This window comes from Hyla sarda, chromosome 4, assembly GCF_029499605.1.
Source record: "Hyla sarda isolate aHylSar1 chromosome 4, aHylSar1.hap1, whole genome shotgun sequence".
Lineage (NCBI taxonomy): Eukaryota > Metazoa > Chordata > Amphibia > Anura > Hylidae > Hyla > Hyla sarda.
In genome coordinates, this window is record NC_079192.1 from 96,095,322 (window position 1) to 96,122,960 (window position 27,639).

The 27,639-nt window shown below is 42.0% G+C and overlaps 1 protein-coding gene across 3 annotated transcripts in view; it reads right to left on the reverse strand.

Moving 5' to 3' along the window:
- The window catches only part of SMAD3 (SMAD family member 3), a 117,209-nt gene that overhangs the window by 21,430 nt on the left and 68,140 nt on the right, over positions 1–27,639 (reverse strand). For all 3 annotated transcript variants that reach the window (XM_056571659.1, XM_056571657.1, XM_056571658.1), the window contains exon 2: positions 780–973. In XM_056571659.1, coding sequence (XP_056427634.1) covers positions 780–864 — 85 coding nt within the window. In that variant the 5' untranslated portion in view covers positions 865–973. The remainder of the gene's footprint in view (positions 1–779; positions 974–27,639) is intronic.

Consider the following 27,639-nt stretch of genomic DNA (forward strand, 5'->3'; position numbering starts at 1 on the left):
GCTACGAGGTGCAGACACTGTTGGATAGCTGTTAGGGCATATAAGCAAACTGACCCTTTCCTGGAGCTGATGGTGATTGCCAGATTTATAAAGTTGCCTTTTCATTTCTCAGCCAAGAGTCAAGGAGGTGGGGCTGAGCTGCTAAAATGTCACAACCTAGCATAACTCCTCACCTCCCAACCCCTTTTTGATCATATGGCCACCCTTTTACATCAATCAAAGAGGGGCTTTGAGGTAAGGGCAAGTAAGAAGGCATGCCAGGGTGTGGCCCTAAAGTGGCTCAGCCCCCCTCCTTGCCATTTGGCTGAGTAAAAAAACTATTTAGCAACCATCATTAGCACCAGGAAAGATATAATTTATCTAATACCATAACAACTATCCAGCTCTTAGCAGAGAGATAGCAGACAACTTATTCACACTAGCTTCCTGGCTTCTATTTACCAGAAGCCATGACACCTTTGATGCATCCAATTTTGAACGGATCCAAACTGATGGACCCATTCACTTTTATTGGGTCTATCAGGGTTCCTTTACTTTTGACATGAAAAATAGCTCTGAAGACTCAAATGGCATTCATAAACTTTAGAGAGGCATAGTCTAAACATCCATAAACCAAAACTAAAACCTAAAAAAAAAAAAAAAAGAAAAAAAAAAAAAGAGAAGCCCTACCCTCTATTTTGCCTGCTTGGATATTGAAAGGTCAATTACTATTACATAAAATTCCCTTATTGTGTATCAGACACTACTCATTGCATTGGCTGCAGTGTATATTCACATACCTGGAGTCTCTACTCTCTGATAATGATATGGATTTACACACACTTCATCCTTCTTCATGTTGAAAGCGTATTCACACATTTCCATTGCCCGGAGCTCGTGGTGACTGTGCAGGTCCGGCCACCTCCAGAGGCGGCAGTATATGACGTGAGGCAATCCTTTCCGATGGGACACTTGCAGTCTACCATCCAGAGATCTGCAAAGAAAATGCACAAGCTGTAGTCATCATTGCTTTGCACCACATGCATCTATAATTCTAATGCAATATGCAAAACACATGCTTGTGCTAGAGTAGATCCCTCGGGCAAAAAGACTGACTTTCTAAGAAGAGATGTTTCTACCCTTTCAGAACTTTATGGTGAATATTTGTGTTTAGAGAACAGACATACTTCATAAACTAAACTAACTTTAGATCACATTAATAGGGTCTTTTTAGGCTGTATTCACATCACAATTTTTGCATTCCTCCAACTCACACAATTCTATTCTTGAAAATCGTACATCTAGATGTATCCATTGACTATTGCCAAATCGTATCCAACACATGCACACATTTTGATCAGTTTACATTCTCATCTGATTTTTTGCCAAGGGGAAAATTGTGGATGACCATGGTTTTTTATCCTGATTTTAAAATGAATTAAATCAGATGATTTTTTTTTTAACATTACTTTGTATGTAAAATCTTCACTGTAAACCATATCACTTTGGTTTTAATCTGTTAAATTGTATACAATTTTCTTATTTTTCATAAAACAGACAAAAACATGTGAAAATGTACTACCATATGCCTGATAGCTACCATTTATAGACAAAACCGATTAGTATATTTTAAACATACCATTAGGGATACATACACACCAAGATTTGTGCATCGGACAGAAGAGTTCGGCAGGGAAGAGTTGTAAGTCCGCCTGCTGCCGTATCCCTGCCAGATCATTGCCATACCCCATTTATTTTAATGAGCCAAACAGAGTCAGCTAGTGTCTTTGGTCGGCTTGCTTTATCACCATATCTGGCTTTTGACTCTGACTTTATACCGTGGTCTGCTGTGGTTTCAGTTTGGAAATTCACCTGCTGGATTCCGCTGCCAGATTCACAAATGGTGGAGTGCATGCATCCAAAATTCTATTTTAGGCCATCAGTTTCAATAATATGTTGGATGGATACAAAAATTGATATGAATGCAGCATTTAAGCAAAGCCACTACAACTGCTACATGTGCGCCCCAACCAAACCTGCTGACTCAATTTTCAATAGTTCAATTGCAGCTACCATAGCCAGATAGAGAATGCAAAATGCAGTCACCTTAATGTGTGAATTATTACAGAGCTATAAAAAGTAGTTTTAGATTCATGAAACAATCATCTCACCGCTCTGAAGGGGGGAGGGTCGGGACCGCACGGATAGCTACAAGTGCCATGGTGAAATTAAACAATAAAAAAGTAGTTCAGCATTGTCAAAGACCAGATAAAACTTCGAATTTTAATTTAGTCTAATTAAAGGGGTACTCTGGTGGAAAACTTTATTTTTTTTATTTTATTTAAATCAACTGGTGCCAGAAAGTTAAAAAGATGTGTAAATGACTTCTATAAAAAATTCTTACTTACGGTTCCGGCGCGGGTGATGGCGGCAGCACCGTAAGGAGGCTCCCACTCCCCCCAGCTATCTTACCCGCCCGTAGCTGCTGAGATCTGCTCCACTTACCTCCCTGACATCACAGCGGCCCCCACCATGGATTGTTTTGTGAAGCGGTGCGGACCGCAGTCTCCCAGCATTGCAACCCAGCGCTGATAAAATTGCCGCCGCACCTCCAGGCTCTGCATTCACTGCTGCTCCCGCTGTTCCTGAGGCCTCATCTCCCTCAGTGAGCGCTGATGCCGGTGCTGAAATGATGGAAGCCGCTCCAAGCCTTCCCTCGGCCCCTGCACATTCTTCTACCTCAGGTGAGGGCTCTCACATAAGGGACAGATGACCCTCCCCAACACTAAGGACAGTGCCCTGCCTGTAAACTCCAGCCAGGGTCACCAGACTTCACACTGCTGACAGCTGAAGTAGCACAAAAATCTCCCCCAGTGTGCAGTGCATTGTGGAGGAAGCTCTCAGATCTGCGCTCCAGAATCTACAATTAGAAGATAATGAACATTCCAGCCTTGGTGAGGTGGAACGTATTTCATCATTGGAAAATGGCGATACCCGCGCTGTGGAGGCGCATACAGTCTGCTGAATATGATGTTTCATGGATGGGTGAGAAACTGGAAGACCTAGAAAATAGGTCGAGGAGAAATAAATGTGCGCATTGTGGGCGTTAAGGAGTCAGTTACTCCAGAGGACCTGCAAAGTTTCTGTGAGCATGATGTTCCTAAAGCCCTGGGCTTATCTCATCCCTGCAGGGTTGAATGAGAACACCATATTGGATCAGCTGTTGCCTGCAGCACTGGCGAACCGTCTTAGCCAGGCCATTCTTTGTTTCCTGGACTTTAACGACAAAGTTGACATATTGAGGGCTTACAGACGCAAGTATCAGCCACTTGTGGTCAACGGAATGAGACTGCTGATTTTCGAAGATTTTTCAGTGGAGGTGGCGAAATGCTGCAGAGCCTTCTGTTCTATCTGCACCTCCCTCTATAAATCCAATTGTCGCTTCCAGCTGTAATATCCTTTTCATCCTTCCAGTTGCTTCCATGTCAAGTTTACGGGACTACACCACGTTTTACTGCTGATCCTCTCAGGTTTTTGCTTTTTCTTTTGTCTGGGTGCCCCCTTTTTTCTTGGTCGGTCTGCCCCCTTTTCCTCCATTTTATCCATTATAAGACTGGGGACTATTGCCTTAGTACCATACTGACCTGGGGGCAGGGGAGAGTAGATGCTACTATGTTCGTATGGGTTGACATTTCTCCTCTATCACCCGCAAAAAGGGGGTCCCATACTCAGATTGGTCGCGCCCTGCGGTATGCTAGGGCATGTCCTGGGTCCCCGAGATGTTTGATTTTTTGTTTTTTTTTATGTTCCTTTTGTTGTTTTCTGCAGCCTGTAGGTGACATTATTTTACTATGTGCCTATGTTCTCTCTTTTTCTGCCATTTTTGTAACCCGTACATGCTCCATTATGTTTCACACAATGCACGATGCTCTGCTGCTACCTCTCTATTTGTTTACCTGACAGGTCCCACTTTGTACTACTATTATGTCCAATTTTATAACATGGAATGTCAAAATCTCTACTCACCTCATAAACGCAGACTCTTGCTTCGCTACTTGAAAACATCTCACCCCTATATAGTCCTATTGCAAGAGACCCATTTGTCCGGCGAGAATTTCTTTCGGATGCAGAAGCAGTGTGCATTTTTATGGTTAACCAGCTGTGGAGGGTAAGGCGGGAGTTCTAACTTTAATACACAAATCTTTCCCATTTACGTTACTCTCTCATGTAGCAGATTTAGAGGGGAGGGTGTCCCACCTTCAGTTGGAACACAATAGAGAGGTATTCAGCATCTATAATGTTTATGCGCCTAATGGGGAAAACTGCTCTTTTTTGGGGGGAATCTAGCCAACCAGATTCAGTCTAACAGCTCCCCCTGGAAAGTTATAAGGGGTGACTTCAATTCTGTTTTAGACCCTCATGTAGATAGGAAGGGGACTTCTTGGGTACCGCGAACCTGACTGTGTGCTTCCCCCTTTGCTAGATCGTGTTGACTTAATAGACGTTTGGAGGGTGTCCCACCCAGACGATAAGGAATTTACTCATTTTTCCCATGCTCCTCAGTCATGGTCCTGTATCGATCTTTTTCTTGTTAGTGCTCGTTTGGGTGCTTGGATACAGGCTGTGAGCATTGGAGAATTGGTTATCTCGGATCATTCACCAGCGACCCTCTCCCTCCAGCCCACCTGCCCAGGGGGCACTGACATATTATGGCACTTCCCATCCCTCTTAACAAGGGATGAGTCGTTCATAGACCAATTGCGGGGGTGGTCGTTGGTGGTGCAAACACACTACATTGTTCAGACCCTCTTCTCTACTGTGAAACAGGCAAAGCGGTTATGCGAGGCAAACTGATGTCCTACCTCAACTCCCTTAAACGTACCTCGCATTTCAAATGTTATAGCTGCTTCAGGCGTTTACCCTCTTTCTCCACTCTACCTTTGACTACTAAGGAGGCATGGAAGGCAGCCAGAGCTCAATTTGAATTATGGATAGATAGACTGGAGAGATGGACTCTCCTATTTCGAAGTGGAACTTTTCCGCCAGGGAAATAAAGCAGGCCGCTTGTTAGAGAACCTGGCGAAGGGCCGCCATCAACCGGCCCATGTCACTAAACTAAGGGGCGAAGATGGAATGCTACATACTCCGTTAATAAATCTCTGGCCACCTATTATGCTAAATTATACCAAGACACCCCTTCTGATGTCTCTGCAGTGGCGGACTTTCTGAAGGGTCTTGATTTACCCTGTTTGACATCGGACCAGAGGGATGTCTTAAATGCCCCAGTGACCGAGGAGGAAATCCAGTCAGCTATCAGTTTTCTCCATAATGGCAAACCCCCGGGGCCTGACGGCTACTCGGGGGAATTTTATAATGCCCTTCTTCCCCAGTTGTCCCCTGTACTCCGTGATGTTTTTTATGTCTTTATGACCACGGGAAGGGTGTCCAAAGAGGCATCGATGGCCTATATGTAGGTTTTGCCTAAACCCGGCAAGGATGCTAGTGACCCTGGATCCTACTGGCCCATATCCCTGATAAATCAGGATATCAAATTGCTTTCTAAAATTCTAGCGGATGTGTTATCTTGATTTATGCAGACTTTGGTGGGGCAGCATCAGGTGGGCTTTATTAGAAATCGCTAGGCCACCATGAATATTCGGGCGGTGATGACGGTTCTGGACAGATTACAGCATCAGCCCCAGCCGGACGATCAGCCGGCTCTTGTAGCTTTAGATGCCGAAAAGGCTTTCAACAATGTCCCATGGGACTGGTTCGCTTTGGAATCAGGGGGGCCTTTAGAGACTATATATAATGGGGGGTGTACCTGGAGCCAAAGGGGAGAATAAGCACCCCGGGGATTCTCTCTGCCCCCTTTTCACTAAGAAAGGATGTCTGTTCTCACCTCTCCTTTTTGATCTGGCTATAGAGCTGCTAGCTAGAAACCTATTGTCGTGCAATCTGTATGAGGGCATTAAAGTGGGCCACGACACGGTTAAGCTGACTATGTTTGCGGATGACATTCTGCTATTTATGAATTCGCCAGGTCAATCTTTGCAGAGGGTTCTCGATTTTCTCATATTTTTCGGTAGTTTTTCAGGGTACAAGACAAATGTCACTAAGTCAGAACTACTTCCCTTGGGCACTTCTCCCCCCACGTCTCAGGGGTTGGAATTAAAATTGCTTCCTCTTCGGTCACCTACTTAGGCATTAGGGTGGGTAAAACACCGGACACATTATACCGGCTGAACTATCAAAGTAGCAAAATACAGCCGGAACTAAGGAAATGGATAGGTTTGCCACCCACGTTTATGGGACGGTGCCACTTAATCAAAATGGTCCGCTTTTCCCGCCTCCTATATCCCCTACAAACAATACCCCTCGTTTTGCGTCATGCTGATGTCCGTCTGCTGTACTCTGCATTTACGAAAATTATCTGGGCGGGTAAAAGGCCTTGCATTGCACTAAAGAAGCTCATGCTGGGTAAACAGGAAGGTGGTCATAATTTCCCTAACCTTAGGGGCTATAATCTTGCATGCCTATTTTGCTTCATAGTGGACTGGATCCACGAATCTTCCTCCCCTGCTATCACCAGTCTGGAGGGTGCTCTGGCCTCCCCATGGCGTCTTTCCGCATTACTGCAAAGGCCTTATGCGAGGTTGTCCCAGTCTGTGAAACACTCAGTCCTGTTAAGAGACACAGGGGTAGCTTGGAAACAGGTTTACAAATTGCACCACCTCCCGTTCATGATGTCCAAACATTTCCCCCTCCGAGGACAGCCAGTTTTTCCCCAAGGACTTCCCTCTAGGACGCTGGAACTTTGGGAGGGAAGAGGGTAGCGGACAGTGGGTTATGAATCGCTCTACTAAAAGCTGGCTCTCTCTTTCTGTGCTGCTGACTAAATTTCAACTCCTCTCTACTCACCTGCTTCCCCTCAATCAGGTCTACTCATTTTGTAAAGATAGACTGCGCAACCTTGATAAGGAAGCACCTATACACGCGGTGGATAACCTCATAGGTTCTAATCCTCGTAAACTAACTAACTATCTCCACTCTCTATCAAGCCCATAAAAAAAGTTTTCCTGAAAACTGGATGGAGATATTTTGGAGTGTATCTTACAGGGCTGGCATAAGGTTCACAAAAGTGTCATAAATGAGAGTTGGCATGAAACTTATTTTAAATTGGCCCATATAGCCCTTTATGGCTTCAATATACTTCCCACTCCTGCCTTCCCAAATTGCTCTACTCCACTAACGGATACTTGACATGGGGTGCAGACCTCTCTTTCTACAGTTGATTACTGGCTCATGGTCCTAGCTTACATACACAATACGTGGGATATAACCCTTCCTTTCACACCGCGTTCCCTACTTTTCCACCAGTTTCATCCTCCGGAACAGTTTTCCCCTCCTCTCCCCAAGATACCCCAACTAATACATGTAGTCCTCCTGGTCGCTTTACGCTGCCTGTTTGCCTCCTGGTTGTCCTCCTCCATCCCTACCCATACTATGCTACTCGCTCAACTCAAACTATTTTGCAATGTCGATAGGTTAGATACAGAATGGCACAAGACGACAAGTTTTTCGATAAATGGGAGGTTTATTACTTGTGCATATACAGAATCGGAAATAGAGGATATAGTGAGGCCCTTTAGTCACAAAGAATGGTATTGTCGGGGTGATCTCAGAGATACATTAGGGGCCTTACGTCATCCCACGCAGTGACCGCTGGTAGCTTGCACCTTTTTTTACTTTTACCTTTACTGACAGTGTACTTTTATATTTCTGTGACTCTTGATTTTTGTGTTTGCTATCAAGCAAGCTTTTACTGACTTGTTCCATAGGCCTTTATACAGGCAGATGATTGACCTTCTATGCCTTACCTTCGTTTTCCTGTTTTTCGTCTCACTGACGAGACTGTTATGTTTGTTTATTTGTTTTTCTACTAAGAAAATTGAATAAAATATATGTTTAAACCCTTAAGGACTCAGCCCATTTTCACCTTAAAGGGGTTATCCAGGAAAAAACTTTTTTTTATATATCAACTGGCTCCAGAAAGTTAAACGGATTTGTAAATTACTTCTATTAAAAAATCTTAATCCTTTCAGTACTTATGACCTTCTGAAGTTAAGGTTGTTCTTTTCTGTCTAAGTGCTCTCTGATGACACCTGTCTCGGGAAACACCCAGTTTAGAAGCAAATCCCCATAGCAAACCTCTTCTAAACTGGGCGGTTCATCAGAAAGAACTTAGACCGGAAAGATAACCTTAACTTCAGAAGCTCATAAGTACTGAAAGGATTAAGATTTTTTAATAGAAGTAATTTACAAATCTGTTTAACTTTCTGGAGCCAGTTGATATATATAAAAAAGTTTTTTCCTGGATAACCCCTTTAAGGACGCAGCCAATTTTATTTTTGCATTTTAGTTTTTTCCTCCTCGCCTTCTATTGCCTTCTAAAATTCATAACTTTTATATTTCCATTCCCAGACCCATATGAGGGCTTGTTTTTTATGTGACCAGTTGTACTTTCTAATTACATCACTCATTTTACCCTAAAATGTATGGTAAACCCCCAAAAACTATTTTGGTGTAAGAAAATTTTAACGAAAATCATAATTTCACAAATTTGGGGAGCTTCGTTTTCACGCTGTACACTTTACAGTAAAAAATACATGTTTTCTTTATTATCTGAGTCAATACAATTAAAATGATACCCATGGTTACATACTTTTCTGTTATTGTACTGCTTTTAATCTATAAAAAATTTCACAAAATCATTATGTTTAAAATTGCCCTATTTAACTTTAACTTTCTTATTTTACTGTATTCAGTGATTAGTGAGGGCTAATTTTTTCCGCCATGTAGTTTGTTTTGGTACCAGATTTGCGTATGTGACTTTTTGACTTAAAAAAAAATTTACGTTTACGCCGTTTGCCGTAGGGGATCATTAAAGGAGTATTCCAACGCAAAAAAAAACTTATCCCCTATCCAAAGGATAGGGGATAAGTTATAGATCGTGGGGGGTCCAAGTGCTGGCGTCCCCCGGGATCTACTGGACGGGGCCGCGGCAGTCGGCAGGAAGTGAAGTTTCGTCCCCATTAGAAAGCCGCGGCAGACACGCCCCCTCCATGTATCTCTATGGGGTACATGGAGGGGGCGTGTCGGCCGCCACGTCATGCGGGGACGAAATGCTCCCTTATCCAGAATACTGCTGCGGCCCCATCCAGGAGATCTCGGGGTGCCCCAGCACTCGGACCCCCCGCAATCTAACTTATCGGATAGGGGATAAGTTAGATTGCACTACAGATGTCCTCTAACATTATATTTTTATAGTTCGGACATTTACGCTTTTATGTATTAATATGGGGAAAAAAGGTGATTAAAAACTTTATTGGGGGAGGGGATTTTTCACTTATTTTTTTTACTCTTTTTAAAAACTTTTTTTTACATTTATTTTACACTTTTTTAGCCCCCATAGGGAACTATTTATAGCAATCATTAGATTGCTAATACTGTTCAGGGCATAGCAAAGATCAGTATTATCGGCAATCTTCTGCTCTGGTTTGCTGGAAGGCAGATAAGTGCAGAAGACCCCGGGAGACGGACGGAGGCAGGTGAGGGAGAGACAGACTGAGGTGTCATACAGAAAAGAAATTCAAAAAGAAAAGAACTTCCTCTGGAAAATACAGCAGCTGATAAGAACTGGAAGGGTTAAGATTTTTAAATAGAAGTAATTTACAAATCTGTTTAACTTTCTGGCACCAGATTATTTAAAAATTATTTTAAAAAAAATGTTTTCCAGTGGAGATCCCCTTTCAGCTCAAAAGTTTACGATTAAGTGCGCAACCACGAAACACGTCAAGCTGTTCTGTATTGTCTGTTTATGACCTGGTGGATCATTTTAATGGACTAAATAAAATTTGAAGTTTCATCCAAACTTTAAGACCGCTGGACTGCTTTTTCAGTTTCAGTTGTAGTATGATCATCATCATATATCAGCATTGAAAAAGAAACTAGAATCTATACAATTATATTAAAATTACTAAAAAAAAAAACAAAATATACAGATCTGGGACCAGATGCGAGGTGCCTTATAAAAGGTCATAATCATTGTTTTGTTGGTTTCAGTCGTGCTGCACTTACAAACCACACAGAGGGCTCAACTGCAGGAATCTATATATAAATCAGCAGGATTTAGCACTGCATACAGGATGTGCGACAGGTCACTAAGCGGAGAAGGGAGGTCTGGCCACATAAGATAAAATATAGATAAGAAGCTGGGAAAATGCCATTTGTTAACGCTTAACCCAGTGTTTCCCAACCAGGGTGCCTCCAGTGGTTGCAAAACTACAACTACCAGCATGCCCGGACAGCCGTTGGCTGTCCGGGCATGCTGGAAGTTGTAGTTTTTCAACCGCTGGAGGCACCTTGGTTAGGAAACACTGGCTTAACCCTTCGTGCTAGTGAGCACTCTACATACTGTGTAACATGGGATTTACCCCATATTCTTTATTACAACCCTGTTCAGCTTTCTTTCCTAGTGGATGAAGACAACTGGGCTATAAATCCTCATTCTGTCCCAGGAATGAAGTGACTTCTGGACTAATATTTTTTGAAATTCGGATTTGCTGCCTATTGCTAACGCCTAGTCTTTGATTTGTTTGTATAATAAGTAGTAGTAGAAAGCTGTGAAATCCGCAAGGCTGCACACCACTGGGCCGCTATGTTTGTGTGGGCACCATAACTCAATAGCATCAAGCACTGACCAAAGGTTATATAACACAATATTTTACCATCCTTAAAAGTAACTGGGATACAGAGGTTCTTTGTAGATGAATGTAGCAGACAGAGCTGACATGCATTCTTAACACCAATTCACATACAGAGACCCGTAACTGCTCATCATCGTCACATGGGTCGACAAACTACGGTTCCGGCTTGACCTAAGTATTTTTATATTCCTATTACCTACATATTCTTATAAGTCATACAATTGCATATAAATCACAGCTCTAGAGGTCTCCTAACTGGACACTAGAGCTGTCAATCATAGCCAGGAGGAGGGCACATAATATAGGGAGCTCTGAGCACCTAACCAGAAGAGCCCACCTCCCGGACCCTTGCTGTGCCGACAGCCAGAAGTGAACGTTGCATAACCGAAACAACAGCTATCACTAAACTCCCCAACTCAACCTCTGTATAAGGGTGTCAGAAGTTTTGATGGCTCATAGCTGGTGGCAAATGCTTCTTAACCCCTTAAGGACCAAGCCCATTTTCACCTTAAGGACCAGAGTGTTTTTTGCACATCTGACCACTGTCACTAAAGCATTAAAGGGTACCTCTCATCAAATAAACTTTTGATATATTTTAGATTAATGAATGTTGAATAACTTTCCAATAGCATGTTAATGAAAAATATGCTTCTTTCTATTGTATTTTTCCCGATCAGTCCTGTCAGCAAGCATTTCTGACTCATGCTGGAGTCCTACACTCAGAGCTGCCAGCCTGCTTTGTTCACAGCCAAACAGGCTGAGAACAAAGCAGGCTGGCAGCTCTGAGTGTTCTCCTTTGTGAACAAAGCAGACTGGCAGCTCGTAGTGTTTAGGACTCCAGCATGAGTCTAAAATGCTTGCTGCCAGGACTGGTAGGGAGACCCCTAGTGGTCATTTCTTCAAAGTGGAAGATTAAATAGAAAGAAGCATATTTTTTAATAACATGCAATTGTAAAGTTATTCTGCATACATTAATCTATAATATATCAAAAGTTTTTTTGATGAGAGGTACCCTTTAATAACTCTGAAATGCTTTTACTTTTCATTCTGATTCCGAGATTGTTTTTTCGTGAAATATTCTACTTTATGATAGTGGTAAATTTTTGTCGATACTTGCATCATTTCTTGGTGAAAAATTCCAAAATTTGATGAAACAATTGAAAATTTAGCATTTTTCTAACTTTGAAGCTCTCTGCTTGTAAGGAAAATGGATATTCCAAATAAATTATATATTGATTCACATATACAATATGTCTACTTTATGTTTGCATCATAAAGTTGACATGTTTTTACTTTTGGAAGACATCAGAGGGTTTCAAAGTTCAGCAGCAATTTTAAAATTTTTCACAAAATTTTAAAAATCAGAATTTTTCAGGGACCAGTTAAGTTTTGAAGTGGATTTGAAGGACCTTCATATTAGAAATACCCCCTAAATGACCACATTATAAAAAGTGCACCCCTCAAAGTATTCAAAGTGACATTCAGTAAGTGTTTTAACCCTTTAGGTGTTTCACAGGAATAGCAGCAAAGTGAAGGAGAAAATTCTAAATCTTCATTTTTTACACTCGCATGTTCTTGTAGAGCCAGTTTTTGAATTTTTACAAGGGGTAATAGGAGAAAAAGACCAATTTCTCTTGAGTAAGGAAATACCTCATATGTGGATGTCAAGTGTTTGGCGGGTGCAGTAGAGGGCTCAGAAGGGAAGGAGCAACAATGGGGTTTTGGAGAGTGAATTTTGCTGAAATGGTTTTTGGGGGGCATGTCGCATTTAGGAAGCCCCTATGGTGCCAGAACAGCAGAAAAAAAACCCACATGGCATACCATTTTGGAAATTACACCCCTCAAGGCACATACCAAGGGGTCCAGTGAGCCTTAACACCCCACAGGTGTTTGATGACTTTTCGTTAAAGTCAGATGTGTAAATGAAAAAAAAAATTCACTAAAGTGTAGTTTTATTTTTCAAATTTTATTTTTCAAAATTTGTAACCCCATCTCTTCTGAGTATGGAAATACCCCACGTTAGGGCGTAAAATGCCCTGCGGGCGAACTACAATGCTCAGAAGAGGAGTCACATTTGGCTTTTGGAAAGCAAAATTTGCTGAAATGGTTTTTGGGGGGCATATTGCATTTAGGAAGCCCCTATGCTGCCAGAACAGCAAGAAAAAGAAAAAAAAAAACACACAAGACATACTATTTTGGAAACCACACCCCTCAAGGAACGTAACAAGGGGTACAGTGAGCCTTAACACCTCACAGGTGTTTGACGAATTTTTGTTAAAGTTGGATGTGTAAATGAAAAAAAAAATTATTCACTAAAATGCTGTTTTTTCCCCAAGTTTTACATTTTTACAAGGGGTAGTAGGAGAATATGACCCCCAAAATTTGTAACACCATATGTGGATGTAAACTGCTCTCCTGGTGGCGCGGTGGCGGTGATAGGACTCAGGACCCCCTGACAGGCAGGGGGAGAGAAGCGGGTGGCGGCGGCGGCCTATGGCACCGCAAAAGCCACTGCAGTGCATTGATTTAAAGCGCCCGCTTTAAATCAATGATCTGCAGCGGTGTCGCGGGGGGATAAATAGCCGATAACTTATACCGGAATATCGGTATAAGTTATCGGCTATCGGCCCTAACCTCCACCGATTATTGGTATCGGCCCTAAAATTCCGATATCGGTCTATCCCTAGAAGTCAGGGCCCATGTGCGTTTACTAAGCCCCCGTGGTGCCAAAACAGTGGACCCCCCCCCCACATGTGACCCCATTTTGGAAACTACACCCCTCACAGAATTTAATAAGGGGTGCAGTGAGTATTTACACCCCACTGGCGTTTGACAGATCTTTGCAACAGTGGGCTGTGCAAATGAAAAATTACATTTTTCATTTTCACGAACCACTGTTCCATAAATCTGTCAGACACCTGTGGGGCATAAATGTACCCCTTATAACATTACATGAGGGGTGTAGTTTCCAAAATGGGGTCACATGTGAGGGGGGGGTCCATTGTCCTGGCACTATGGGGGCTTTTGTAAAACACACGTGGCCTTCAATTCTAGACAGATTTTCTCTCCATAAGTCCAATGGCGCTCAATCTCTTCTGAGCATTGTAGTGCACCCGCAGAGAACTTTACATCCACATATGAGGTATGTTCTTACTCAGAAGAAATGGGGTTATAAATTTTGGGGGGCTTTTATCCTATTTTCCCTTGTGAAAATTAAAAATTTAGGGTAACACCAGCATTTTAGTGGAATTTTTTTTTCTTTTCATTTTCCCATCCAACTTTAACGAAAATTTGTCAAACACCTGTGGGGTGTTAAGGCTCACTATACCCATTGTCATGTTCTGCGAGGGGTGTAGTTTCCAAAATGGGGTCAAATTTAGGTATTTATTTTTTTGCGTTTATGTCAGAACAGCTGTAAAATCAGCCAACCCTGTGCAAATCACCAATTTAGGCCTCAAATGTACATAGTGCGCTCTCACTCTTGAGCCTTGTTGTGCATCCGCAGAGCATTTTACGACCACATATGGGGTATTTCCGTACACAGGAGAAATTGCATTACAAATTTTGGGGGGTCTTTTTTTTCCCTTTTACCTCTTATGAAAATAAAAAGTATGGGGCAACACCAGCATGTTAGTGTAAACATTTTTATTGTTTACACTAACAGGCTGGTGTAGCCCCCAACTTTTCCTTTTCATAAGGGGTAAAAGGAGAAAAAGCCCCCCAAAATTTTTTGTGCAATTTCTCCCGAGTATGGAAATACCCCATATGTGGCTCTAAACTGTTTCCTTGAAAAACGACAGGGCTCCGAAGTGAGAGAGCGCCATGCACATTTGAGGACTAAATTAGGGGTTGCATATGGGTGGACATAGGGGTATTCTACGCCAGTGATTCCCAAACAGGGTGACTCCAGCTGTTGCTAAACTCCCAGCATGCCTGGACAGTCAGTGGCTGTCTGGAAATGCTGGGAGTTGTTGCCTTGCAACAGCTGGAGGCTCCCTTTTGGAAACACTACCGTACGATATGTTTTTCATTTTTATTGGGGGGGGGGCAATGTAAGGGGGTGTATATGTAGCGTTTTACCCTTTATTATGTGTTAGTGTAGTGTTTTTAGGGTACATTCACACTGGTGGGGGTTTTCTGCGAGTTTCCCACTAGGAGTTTGCGCTGCGGCAAATTTGCTCAAACTTGAAGCAGGGAACTCACTGTAAACCCGCCCGTGTGAATGTACCCTATACACTCACATGGGGAGGCAAATCCCCCAGCTGTTTCAAAACTACAACTCCCAGCATGTACTGACAGACCGTACATGCTGGGAGTTGTAGTTTTGCAACAGCTGTAGGCACACTGGTTGAAAAACCTTCAGTTAGGTTCTGTTACCTAACTCCGTATTTTCCAACCAGTGTGCCTCCAGCTGTTGCAAAACTACAACTCCCAGCATGTACTGATCACCGAAGGGCATGCTGCGAGATGTAGTTATGCAACAGCTGGAGGTACACAACTACAACTCCCAGCATGCCGAGACAGTTGTTTGCTGTTAGGGTATGCTGGGATTTACAGTTTTGCAAGATCTAGGAGGGCCACAGTTTAGAGACCACTGCAGCGATCTCCAAACTGTAGCCCTCCAGCTGTTGCAAAACTGCAAATCCCAGCATGCCCAAACAGCTGTCTAGGCATGCTGGGAGTTGTAGTTTGGTACCTCTGGAGGGCTACAGTTTAGAGACCACTGTATAGCACCCTTTTTTTTTTTAATTATTTTTAATTATTTTATTCTATCAATAAAAATTGCCTTTTAGACCAAGTTGGCAATTTTTTATGCTCTATTCTTACAAAGGAAGGCGCCATCCGGATTGTCCTAATTTTTAGTTTTATCTATTCCATTTCCAACCGTAACCTGAGGTCACGGGCAAGGACGCAGAGGCAGCCACCTCTCCTGCATCGCTACACGAGCGAGTCTACATGCCTTCTAAGGTGTTGTACTCTTAGGTAAGGTGCAACTAATTGCACTTCTGTATTTCTGACTCTCAGTATTTCACTAGGAGCGCAGCTCTTCTTTTTTACCTACTCTCCAGATGTTGCTAGGCAACTCACCGTCTTCTGTAGTCTGCAGCAGGGAGACAGCAGCACGTCATCGCCGCCCGTCGATCGTCGCCCGCTGCCGCCACCGATGGGTAGGTGGACCTTCAGCGCCGGTCACCGTCGGTCCCCCCATTCTGTCCGGACCACAGTGGGTGGCAGAGCGGGGGAACCAAACGTTAACGTGGAGTGCTGTACTCTGCAATCTTCAGCAGTCCTTTAGGGAGTTAATGGAGTGATGGTCAAGCCAACAAGAGACCTCTGTTCTCGTGATCGGTTGGCGCCCCAGTGGTTGGACCTGACTGACCAAATACTTCTCCCCTGTGGACAGGTGACAAATTATGATTTTTAGGATAATCCCTTTAGGTAAATCTCCCTTTATTGTTTAATTTTCTACTGTCTTGGCCATTCTGCAGATGATGGCATTTCAGAGACTGTGAAGTGTTCAATGTATGCCATAAAGGGTACCTCCCAGAGAATCTAAAAGATCCACTAGATTACAAGGGAGTCTGTCAACAACGATGTCGACCATTTCCTAAATCAGAATTTTACTGCGGACAATAACACAAGAAATGTGCTTACAAAAATGAAAAATTTTTATGTTTATTAGTATGTCAAAAACAAATTTTTATGTTTATTATTATGTCAAAAACAAATTTTTATGTTTATTAGTATGTCAACTTTTGTTGGTGAAGATGCTTGTGGTGGATTGAGTCCAGCGCATGCAAATAGAAAATCCCGGAAATCACCAAATCTACTAAAGTAGTTCAAAGTTTATTTCCTATCGTCAATAGCCTACTTCTGCTGAAGAGAAGTGAGAAAAAGGAACTTCAAAGATGGCGCTATCCCAGATAAATAGCATAAATAGCTTTCTTAATAGGCAAACCGTACTTTATTATAAAAGACAGTTTACATGTACATCCAAGGCAATACCTTGGATGTACATGTAAACTGTCTTTTATAATAAAGTACGGTTTGCCTATTAAGAAACCTATTTATGCTATTTATCCGGAATAGCGCCATCTTTGGAGTTCCTTTTCTCACTTCTCTTCATACCTATTACTGGATCCGGTGCCACGGTTTCTGGTCAAGCTCCTACGGCCTGCAATCCCTTGGATAACCCGCAATTGGGGGGGGGGGGGGGATACGCACAACCTCGAGGGTTATAACAGGTGAGAGTCCATAATTCAGACCCCCACTAATCCTTTTGTACCTGCAGGATTACACGAGGCGCTGTCCTCGCTTTTTTTTTGCATTCTTTCTTGTTATTACTTCTGCTGGGGAAGAAAAAGGCTAATGCTAAAACTCTTCCTGTTTTTTATCTGACAATGGAAGATAATAAATAAACTATGAACTACTTTAGCAGATTTGGTAAGTGACAGTGATGTGCCATATATTTACCTATATTACTAGGCAAACTGTAAATCGATATTTAACGTAAAGACAAGGTGATGAAAAAGGAACACAGTCACATCCCAAGACCTGAGGGAAGTACGGTATATTTTTACGGAAATATAAGCACTCACTTGCTTAAACCTTTCAAAAGCTCCCACCAAAATTTGTGAATGACTGATATATGACACACTAAAGTAAAATGACAAGTCCTGATAAATGGCTTTGTTTTTTCTTAAGAAATAGTACAAATCTGCAGTGTACAAGAAACATGGTAATATACAAGATGAGCCACAGGCTACATAACCAATGACTGACACTCTGATTATACTTGCAAACACTTCGGAGAATGTGCTGAGCTCCGGGTCACAATAGTCAGATATTTGAGAAAGTTATTTTAAGGGGATCGAGCTCTAGCTGGGACTTGCCCTCTGCCAGAAAACACGTCCAAAGCCTGCAAGCGACTGCCAGTCTTGGCCATCATCCAGTGGAGCGGAGCCTTGCCATTTGTACTCCTATTGTTGCCAAGTCAGCCACTTATACAAATGCAAAAAAGGTTGTGCCGCAGTAAACTCAGAGGCGACATCTGCGTAACGTGCATGGAAAGGAGCTATGTAGTACATGATATGTGACGTTTATCCTTATAGTCATTACATCAGTTTTTCCCAACCAGGGTGCCTCCAGATGTTGCAAAACTACAACTCCTAGCATGCCTGGACAGCCAAAGGCTGTCCAGGCATGCTGGGAGTTGTAGTTTTGCAACACCAGGAGGCACCCTGGTTGAGAAACACTCCTCTTCTACCTAAGGTAAACACATAGGCCCTCATTTACTATTGCAAACCCGATATGTTTCCGACATTATGCCAGAAATTCTGTCTGCACCCGAATTTGCGACAGAATTGAAAAAACCCCGACTAACTCTCCATTTTACTAAGAAAACCGGAAAAAGGGCGTGGTCGGCTGGGAAATGGGGCGTGGTCTCCAAAAAGGGGCATGTTCCCGATATTTCCACAAAAACCCAACATATTTACTAAGGTTTCCACATAAAATGTGGTGGATTTGAGGTGAGGAAAACCAAACAGATCAGAGCATGTGTAAGAAAAGCAAAGTGTAGGGAAAATAGAAAATGTAGGGAAACCTTAGTAAATACCATGGAAAATAAATTGTAGGGAATTAAAACCCACAAAGAAACCTACACAACACTCTTAGTAAATGAGGGCCATAATGGCAAAGATTTATCAAACTGTGTGAGAGAAAAAATAGAGTGATTTTCTCATAGCAACCAATCACAGCTCAGCTAATGAGCTGAGGTAAAGTGAAACCTGAACAGTGATTGGTTGCTATGAGAAAATCACATTTTTTTCTCTCACACAGTTTGATAAATCTGGGCCTATATAAGGTTTTCACAAGACAAACGCTGAAGCATCGAGAATCAAACGTAGGAAACATTCCATTGAACTCCTAACAACAGCTTAATACAGTCCCAGAAATATTCATCTCATACCCCAAGTATCTGAAGTTGACTTTAGACCCAATGATACAGGGCAAATGATAAAGAGCTCTTTGTTACATTGTGAGGGCACAAGCTATAACCGGGACAGGCTACCCTATGAGAGAAGAGAGGGAAGGAGTGGGGGAGTTGTACATTTTCTTTTCTTTTCGAATTCCCAAAGAAGCAGAATCTAGGAAAAAGCTGAGTCAGAGCTGAATGTACATCCCACTAGACCACAACATATGCAATAAACAGGCCAAAACTAGAAGCAGGGAAAGGAGGAGACATTGCCTATAGCAAACAATCACATTACTGTATTAGGTTTCCAAAAAATTAGAACCCAAAATATGGTTAGTGGCTCCACTTTTCTAATTCACAGGAGTTGATAATTCTCTTTGTGGAAAGGGACACTCTCTACAACAGTGGTCTCCAAACTGTGGACCTCCAGGCATGCTGGGAGTTGTAGTTTTGAAACAGCTGGAGGTCCACTGCTCTACAACAACACCCTTAGAATCTTTCTCATGGACCCAAAGTATGGTGCTTCAATATGGCAAGGTATTCTTACATTACAAGCAGAAGGAAAATACCTCTGTAAGGGTATGTTCACACTACAGAATGTCCATGTGCAAAATGACACTTGTGAACTCCGCTGTACGAACCATAATATTGGTGTGAAGAGGCCTTTCGCTGACCCATTCACACTGTGGAATTTCAGCAGCTGAGAATTGATCCGCAGAATGAATGAGCAGAATCATTCGTTCCGCGAAATTATGCACAGACTGCTTTACCGTCAATGGTGATGGCGCAGACTGAAAACGATTTTGGCTGCGGCCACTCACACAGAATCACAGAGCAGAACTCCTAATCGGAATTCTGCACAAAGATTCCGTAGTGTGGACATAGCTAGTACAGAGAAATTACAAATGGATTCTGTAAATATCTATGAGGAGACTACTACGGAATAGCTTCACAATTTTAGAAAAAGCAGCAAAAGATGAAAGTCTCAATGGAAATTGTCTAAACAGCAACTGTGACAAACTGTGTGACAAATAAACACCACAAAAATGAAAAAAAATAATAATAATTTGTAGAAATGTTCCCTTATATGTCTAATAATACTGCACTACTTATTACTTATTCTTAGCCATAATTGTTCAGGTTTTATTTACAGGCCTTTTTTCCACCATTATTGTTGAATGTGTTTTTTTGCCTGCCACTTTCCCAAGTTCTATAAGAAACCTGCCGTATATATGTTGTTAAAAGGTGTATTCCAATCTGGTATATTATTGCATAGCCACTAATAAGCCATAAATGTCTTATAAATGCTGATTCAACCTCCTTGGCCCACACCTATCTTGAGACTGAGGGCCCCTCGACCCCTCTGGCTTGGTTGTGGCTCCTGGAGGTAGTTGGAAAGCAAAAAACACCAAAGGGTGTATTCACATGTGCAGTATCCTGCGCAAACTTGATTCGCAGGATTTGAAGCTGCAGATTTTAATGTAAACTAATATCAAACCTGCAGCTTCAAATCCTGCACATCAAAAATGCACAGGAGGGCTGTGTTACACAATTTGTCCATGACACTTTTTGTATCATCAGCATAGCACCATGAATTACAGGAACAGCATAGCTCACTGTAAATGTGCAATAAATAACCCCTTTAAGGCCCCTTTCACACTACAGGTATCATCCTGCTTTATTTACTGCCATTTATTTACAATAACGAATGAAAAAAAAACGCATGCAATAACTGGTAATAACGGATAATAACTGATGACCATCATCCATTATTTTTATTTATTTTTTAAACCTGATGTTGTTCACCCATTATCATCCATGGTTACCAGTTACATCCATGTTTTTTTTTTTTTATTCAGGTTTTTGTCCCTTTTTTTATTTATTTATTTTTTTTAAATAAAGCTGTACTGCGCATGCTCAGTAGAAAAAACATATGTTAAAAAACCTGACAATAACTGATGATAACGGATGGTTTTTTGGAACATCCGGTTCCCATAGACTTCAATGTTAAATTTTAACGTCCGGTTTTTCACCATTTTTTTTTTTTTTTTTTTTTTTGCCGGACCAAAAATTTGTACATGCACCGTCTTTGGTGCCGGCAAAAATAACTGACATTAGTAAAAACGGACATGTCTGATGCAAAAAGTATGCTCAAAAAATCCCATTGACATGAACAGGATTTTTTGACGGCAGTTTTCAGGACTTTTTGCCGGGAGTAATAACGGAGGTTTTTTACAGGATGATACCTGTAAAGTGAAAGGGGCCTAAAAAGGCACTCAGGCAATACATGTTCAAAAAATAGCATTGGCAAAAAAATTATCTATGATATCCAAAGAAGAAAAAAAAAATATTTCAGAATAAAAGGTTTAAGTATTTGGTTTTAATTTCCTTTTATGTCTTTTTACAACAGTTTCAAAATTCTAGAATTATTGTTGATAGGGAAGCAAGGAACATTTTGAGACTAAAATAAACTCTCACTCAGTATCTATGAGAAACATTCTAGAAGACTTGAGAGTTTGAATGAAACAGCAGCCCACATGTCTGACATCGAGCTAAACAAAGCTATAATCAGACTACGGAGTCATGCAAGACAACACCAGGATGTTATATGAGCAATGTGTGTGTGTCCACATGTATACAGAATCTCACCCTGCATCCCTGTGACATGGAACGTTTCCAAGGCAGTGGGAGCATGCTTGGTGGTCCTAACCTAGACAGCAAAAGACAAATACTACAAAACTCACATCAGAAGCGCCATTCTTATTTATTTCTGGAATATTTTAAATCGTAAACATTCTTTCTTCCGACCCGCCGGTGATTATTTGCCTCCGCTTTATTTTAGGAGTCAGAACTAGTATGTCTCAATGCTTGTAAGACGTCTTATATCCTGTGAATGAATAACGAGATGATCCAGCACTTAAAGAAACTGCAGCTTTATTAGTAGATCCTCTTAAAAACAGCATGGAACAACTTCACAAAGTCTGGCATATCTTGACGCGTTTCGAGCGCATGCGCTCGAAACGCGTCAAGATATGCCAGACTTTGTGAAGTTGTTCCATGCTGTTTTTAAGAGGATCTACTAATAAAGCTGCAGTTTCTTTAAGTGCAGAATCCTCTCGTCATTCATTCACTGGCTGGACACTGAGGGTCCGAGATGTGAATCCGTGCACGAGACACAGTAGGTGAGCTGGACTTTCTTTACTTTGTCATATGTCCTGTACAGCACAAGATGAGGGATTATTGGGACAGTTTGGAAAATGTGCACTGTACTAGACACACCAAACACATTTTTACAGTTTTCTCAATTAAATATATTTTTTTTTATTTAAAAAGGGAAACTCATCAGCTCAAAAAGACCATTACACATATAATAGATATAGGGGGAGATTTATCAAAACCTGTGCAAGGGAAATTTGCCCAGTTGCCCATAGCAACCAATCAGATCACTTCTTTCAGTTTGTAGGGGCCTTGTTAAAAATGAAAGAAGCGATCTGATTGGTTGCTATGGACAACTGGGCAACTTTTACTCTGCACAGGTTTTGATAAATCTCCCCCATAAAGTCTAAAGGCTTAGACTATGAGTGGGTACAGGAGAAAGGAGGAAAAAGATCAGCTCACCACAATCTTCTCATTCAGTAGACACCGTATACTAAGGTCTGGAAGCACGGATGATAGGAGGTCATGGCATGACTAAGAGCGTTTGCTCGAAACGTGTCGGAGTTTCACTCTTGTTTTTATGAGTGACATGTCCCCCCATGTGGCTACCAGTTTTCAATATGTCTCATTAAACGTTAAAGTTTTACGCATTTTTCTCCACCGGGAGCTGGATTTTCCTTTTCTACTTTCTTAGACTATGAGTGATGATCTACGCTTATAATGTTGAAATAAAAGAGGTACATTAGTCATCGCATGCATGCAAAAATATCACACAGTCATTGGTTGCCAAATGCAGGCATGTTTTTGCATGCATGTGGTGCAAGTTATACTCGTAATAAAAAAGGTAGGCCGAAGTAGAGCACTTGGACCGAAGAATAGTATTTAAAAGGGATATTCCAGGGAAAAACTTTTTTTTATATATATCAACTGGCTCCAGAAAGTTAAAGAGATTTGTAAATTACTTCTATTAAAAAATCTTAATCCTTTCAGTACTTATGAGCTTCTGAAGTTAAGGTTGTTCTTTTCAGTCTAAATCCTCTCTGATGACACCTGTCTCGGGAAACACCCAGTTTAGAATCAAATCCCCCATAGCAAACCTCTTCTAAACTGGGCGTTTCCCGAGACAGGTGTCATCAGAGAGGATTTAGACAGAAAAGAACAACCATAACTTCAAAAGCTCATAAGTACTGAAAGGATAAAGATTTTTAATAGAAGTAATTTACAAATCTGTTTAACTTTCTGGAGCCAGTTGACTATATATATATATATATATATATATATATATATATATATATATATATGCAGATAAGGTCAGGCTGCTCACCACTCTCGCATTTGCTGCACTATCTCGTGCTACGGACACCGGTACCGCTCCCGGCTTAGTAGAAATCACACAGAAAAGAAAACGTCCGGCACTCGGGAAGATGCAGGTAAAACTTGTCAATGGCTTTATTCACACGCTTAGGCAGGACACAATCTGACGCGTTTCGCACACTCAGGTGCTTAGTCGTAGATCTACGACTAAGCACCTGAGTGTGCGAAACGCGTCAGATTGTGTCCTGCCTAAGCGTGTGAATAAAGCCATTGACAAGTTTTACCTGCATCTTCCCGAGTGCCGGACGTTTTCTTTTCTATATTATATATATATATATATATATATATATATATATATATATATATATATATAAATAAATATATATATATATATATATATATATATATATATATATATAAAAGTTTTTTCCTGGAATACCCCTTTAATATTACTTTTCCTCCTCCCGAATACTCCTTCACACATACAGTATTCTGCGCAGATTTGATGCACAGGATTTGAATCTGTGTTCAGTCATTTAGTTTACATTGAAATCTGCAGCAGAAAATCCTGCCCATAAAATCTGCGCAGAATACTGTATGTGTGAATAGACCATAAATGAAGTTTTCCCCAAATCAGCATGTATAATTTGTTAATTCAACTGAGGAGACATGGGTCACCTGTTCTCGTGAAGAGGCGACTGTGCATGAGCCCTGCTGCTACACTGAAGTCTATTGGACTGCTGTGTACATATGGCTATCTCTGGTGGTCCCAGAGAGTTTAAATGAAACAGCAGTACACATGCTTACCCATCGCTTCATTCAACCAGAAGACAGAGAACCCCTGTTCCCTTTATTATGCCAAAGGGGTGTGGGTGCCCTCTTGCATATCAAAACATAAGTATGGATGAATTATTCCATTTAGAGTAGATTCTCCTACTTTGTTTTACATTGGTGGGGTGCTCACATTGGATTCAAATAAAAAAAAATGAATTTTGCATAACACCAGAGAAGACTGGAATATTGAAAACTCCAATAGTAGCAAGCCACGATGAACCTTTGAAAGAGCCTAAGATATATCTGCAGGACTAGAGGTTATTTTATAAAACAGTATATAAACTGAATGACTGCAAACACCCAACAGTACGTTCACAATGCGTAACCTCCTTCTCGCAGAATTTCTGCAAGCGGAGATTCCATCTGGCCTCCGCCATCGTAATACTTCAGTGGTAGGACCGCGCAGCACTGTGCTGTCACCACTGACTGCTATGCAGTGCTCGCGGACCTCCGCGCAAAGAATGAACATGTTCTTTCTTTGCACAGAACAAATTTCTCAGCGTGAAAGGGTCTCGCGGAAGACCCATTCACACTGATGTTAATGTTCACCGATTTACAGTGGCACTCCACCGAAAAACATCTTATCCCCTATCCTGCGATCTCCGTGAATGGAGCGAACTCCACTTGGTGCCAGAAGACTGGTGACTACAGCCGCCACGCCCCCTCCATTCATGTCTATGGGACAAGGCGTGAAGGCAAGGTACTAGCAGTCACGCCCCCTCCCATAGACATGAATGGAGGGGCACAGCGTGACATCACAAACGCGGAAGCTCCAAGCTTCCGTGTTCCGGTGACCGCCGCTGCCGGCCCGGAGATCATCTTATTCCTTTGGATAGGGGATAAGATATTTTTCGCCGGAGTACCCCTTTAATACTCCCCATCGATCAGAAGAATGGAGGTGAAATGTCCCCCCCAAAAAAATGGGGCACACCATGGCATGTGAAGTCAATGCTCCATTCATTCTCTATAAGGCTTCAGAACACTGAACATCTGTTCTTGTGATTGATGGAGGTCCCAATGGTCAGAACGCCTATGCCCCCCCCCCCCCCCCCCCACTCATCGGCTTCTTGTCCCCTTCATTACGTATGGGGGATAACCTCTTTTTTCAACTATGTACTTACATCTTTTAGCTGTGTTCACAGGGGGTTATTGCAACAAAATAAAAATTCCAAATAGAACATAGGAAAATATATAAAAGTGAGCACCATGACTTGTTTACAGCGAATGTATATCCGTACAGGAATACAGAAATAAACAATGGCCAATACTCATCATATTGTAGTCACACCAGAGAAAACACTAGTTGCTGCAGTGTAATTCTCGATGGGTCCCGTTCACTTCCTCTTCATACCCCCACAGCAATGCAAGGAATGGTAGAATGACTCATTTCCTCCGCATAAAGGAGCTTACCTCATTTTCTGTGAATGAGCCCAATAACAAACACAACATACCCTATCTGTGCGCACCCTATCTAGGACTGTTTTTATAGCAGCAGTGTCATCCGCTGTGTCAGCTGACTAATCTACAAGTGAAACAAGTCGGGAACTGCATACGGCCGGCATACAAACTTGTGTATTTTGGTCGGTATTGTGCATGAAGCAAACGTAGGAGTATTTTGGGAAGAGACCTCTCCACTGGTGGAAAATATTGACCAATGCAGGTCTGTGTGGTAGAGGCCTAACTTTTGGTACTCCTGTAGTCGTAAATGGATATATTAAAGTTATAGACCCCATTTCACAGCACTTCTGTCAATGTAACAGGCTTGCAGGGCCATTGGCATGGTCTTGATTAAAAATAAAGGATGAGATTTATCAAAACCTGTCCAGAGGAAAAGTTGCCCAGTTGCCCATAGCGACCAATCAGCTTGCTTCTTTCATTTTTAACAAGGCCTCTGCAAAATGAAAGAAGCAATCTGATTGGTTGCTATCGGCAACTGGGCAACTTTCGCTTTGCACAGGCTTTGATAAATTTCCCCCAAAGTCTTTTCATCTAACACAGTGGTCTGCAAAGTCTCTCCCCCAGATGCTGCAAAACTACAACTCTCAGCATGGCCGGACAGCCGTTGGCTGTCCGGCCATGCTGGGAGTTGTAGTTTTGCAACATTTAGGGGAGTGGCCGCAGTTTGGAGACCACTTAAATTACACAATAAGACTGTGTTCACACTCGCATTGGAGCCTTCCATGCAGAAAACATGGGCGGACATTTTGCACATTGACTTGATTCGGCGGCACTAGGACCGCTCTGAAATGAGCTGCCTTCATAGACGGCAATGCGTTTTTGAGAGGAATTCGCACAAACGTTGAACCGGTTTAATGCTTCTGCGGATGACGGAATCATAATTTGATTGCGCAAAGGAAATTGTGCCATGTTCACAGTGCAGCCAAATCTCATGTGACTATTGTAAGTCAGCATGGTCGGTCGGATGCCTATAGTACAACGCATATGGAACTCCATTTTTGTTTTTCTGCTTCCATGACGGATCAGAAAAATGGAACTGAGGATACAGATGTGAACAGAGCCTAATACTCCAATTTTCTGAGCAGTAGTGGAAATTGCTAGCTAAGGCTACTCATAGACATACAATTCACTGTCACTAACAGTCTCTTATTGTAGGAATCGAGGGCCAGATAGATATATAGAAGATTGGTATATATCACACTGTGCTTATAAAAACTACTTACCTGCTGATCAGTTATTTATTGTCAGGGGAGGGGGCAGGGGGAGTCGGAGAAGAAAGCTATCTTCTGCGTATGACCGGCTTACAAATAAGAAAGAGATGGGAAGAAGTCCTCTTATCTGTGGCACTAAACACTACAGAATCACAGGCATCAAACGTTTGTCTCCTGGGCAAATAGTAGTTTAAGGAAGTTCTATGCTTACCCACTTACCTCTAAGAATGATAAGATAAGGAGCTTGAAGGGTTACCTACTGTCTTCACACTTCCTCCTCAGTGTGACTCCGTTTACTACTGGGTGATTTACAAAGAATGGGTTGTGGTATATCAAGGTTATGGGAATCCCATCCAGAATATCGTTTCATCACTTTGTATAGTCTAAATGTTTACAGTATTATGTGTATTATGTCTGCCGCACAGCATTCTTTGGGGACAGCGACTGGAAAGCAGTCAGAGCCCTGTGAGAGGATTGTGTTCTACTACTATTACACTGTACCGTGGACTCAACACAGAACTGTACTAGTTCACGTCCAAATCTGAGAATAATTCCGGCTTTCTCAAGTACAATAAAAATACAACTGAAACTTTAAATCCAATCTTATACCCTTAAAGGGGTGTTCCTGCTCTGCTCTCAACATATAGGAAATGGTTGTTGCACCAATCATTGGACACAGCGGTGCCCCACCTTAGCCACTGATTGGCTGAGCAGGCATTTCCTGTATGTCAGGACAAAGAACAGGAAGCACTTAGGAGCAGGGCAGCACTGGGGGGAGGGGGAGGCTGGGACGTCAGATGACATGTTAAAAAAAAAAAACTGTGTAAAACAATAATACATTTCCCTCAATATGTCTTCACATATAGTACAGCTTACACTGTGTCTGTCAGAGCAGTTGCCTGCCCATGCGGTCTCCAGCCTTAACTCCTCCTCTCCTGAACAA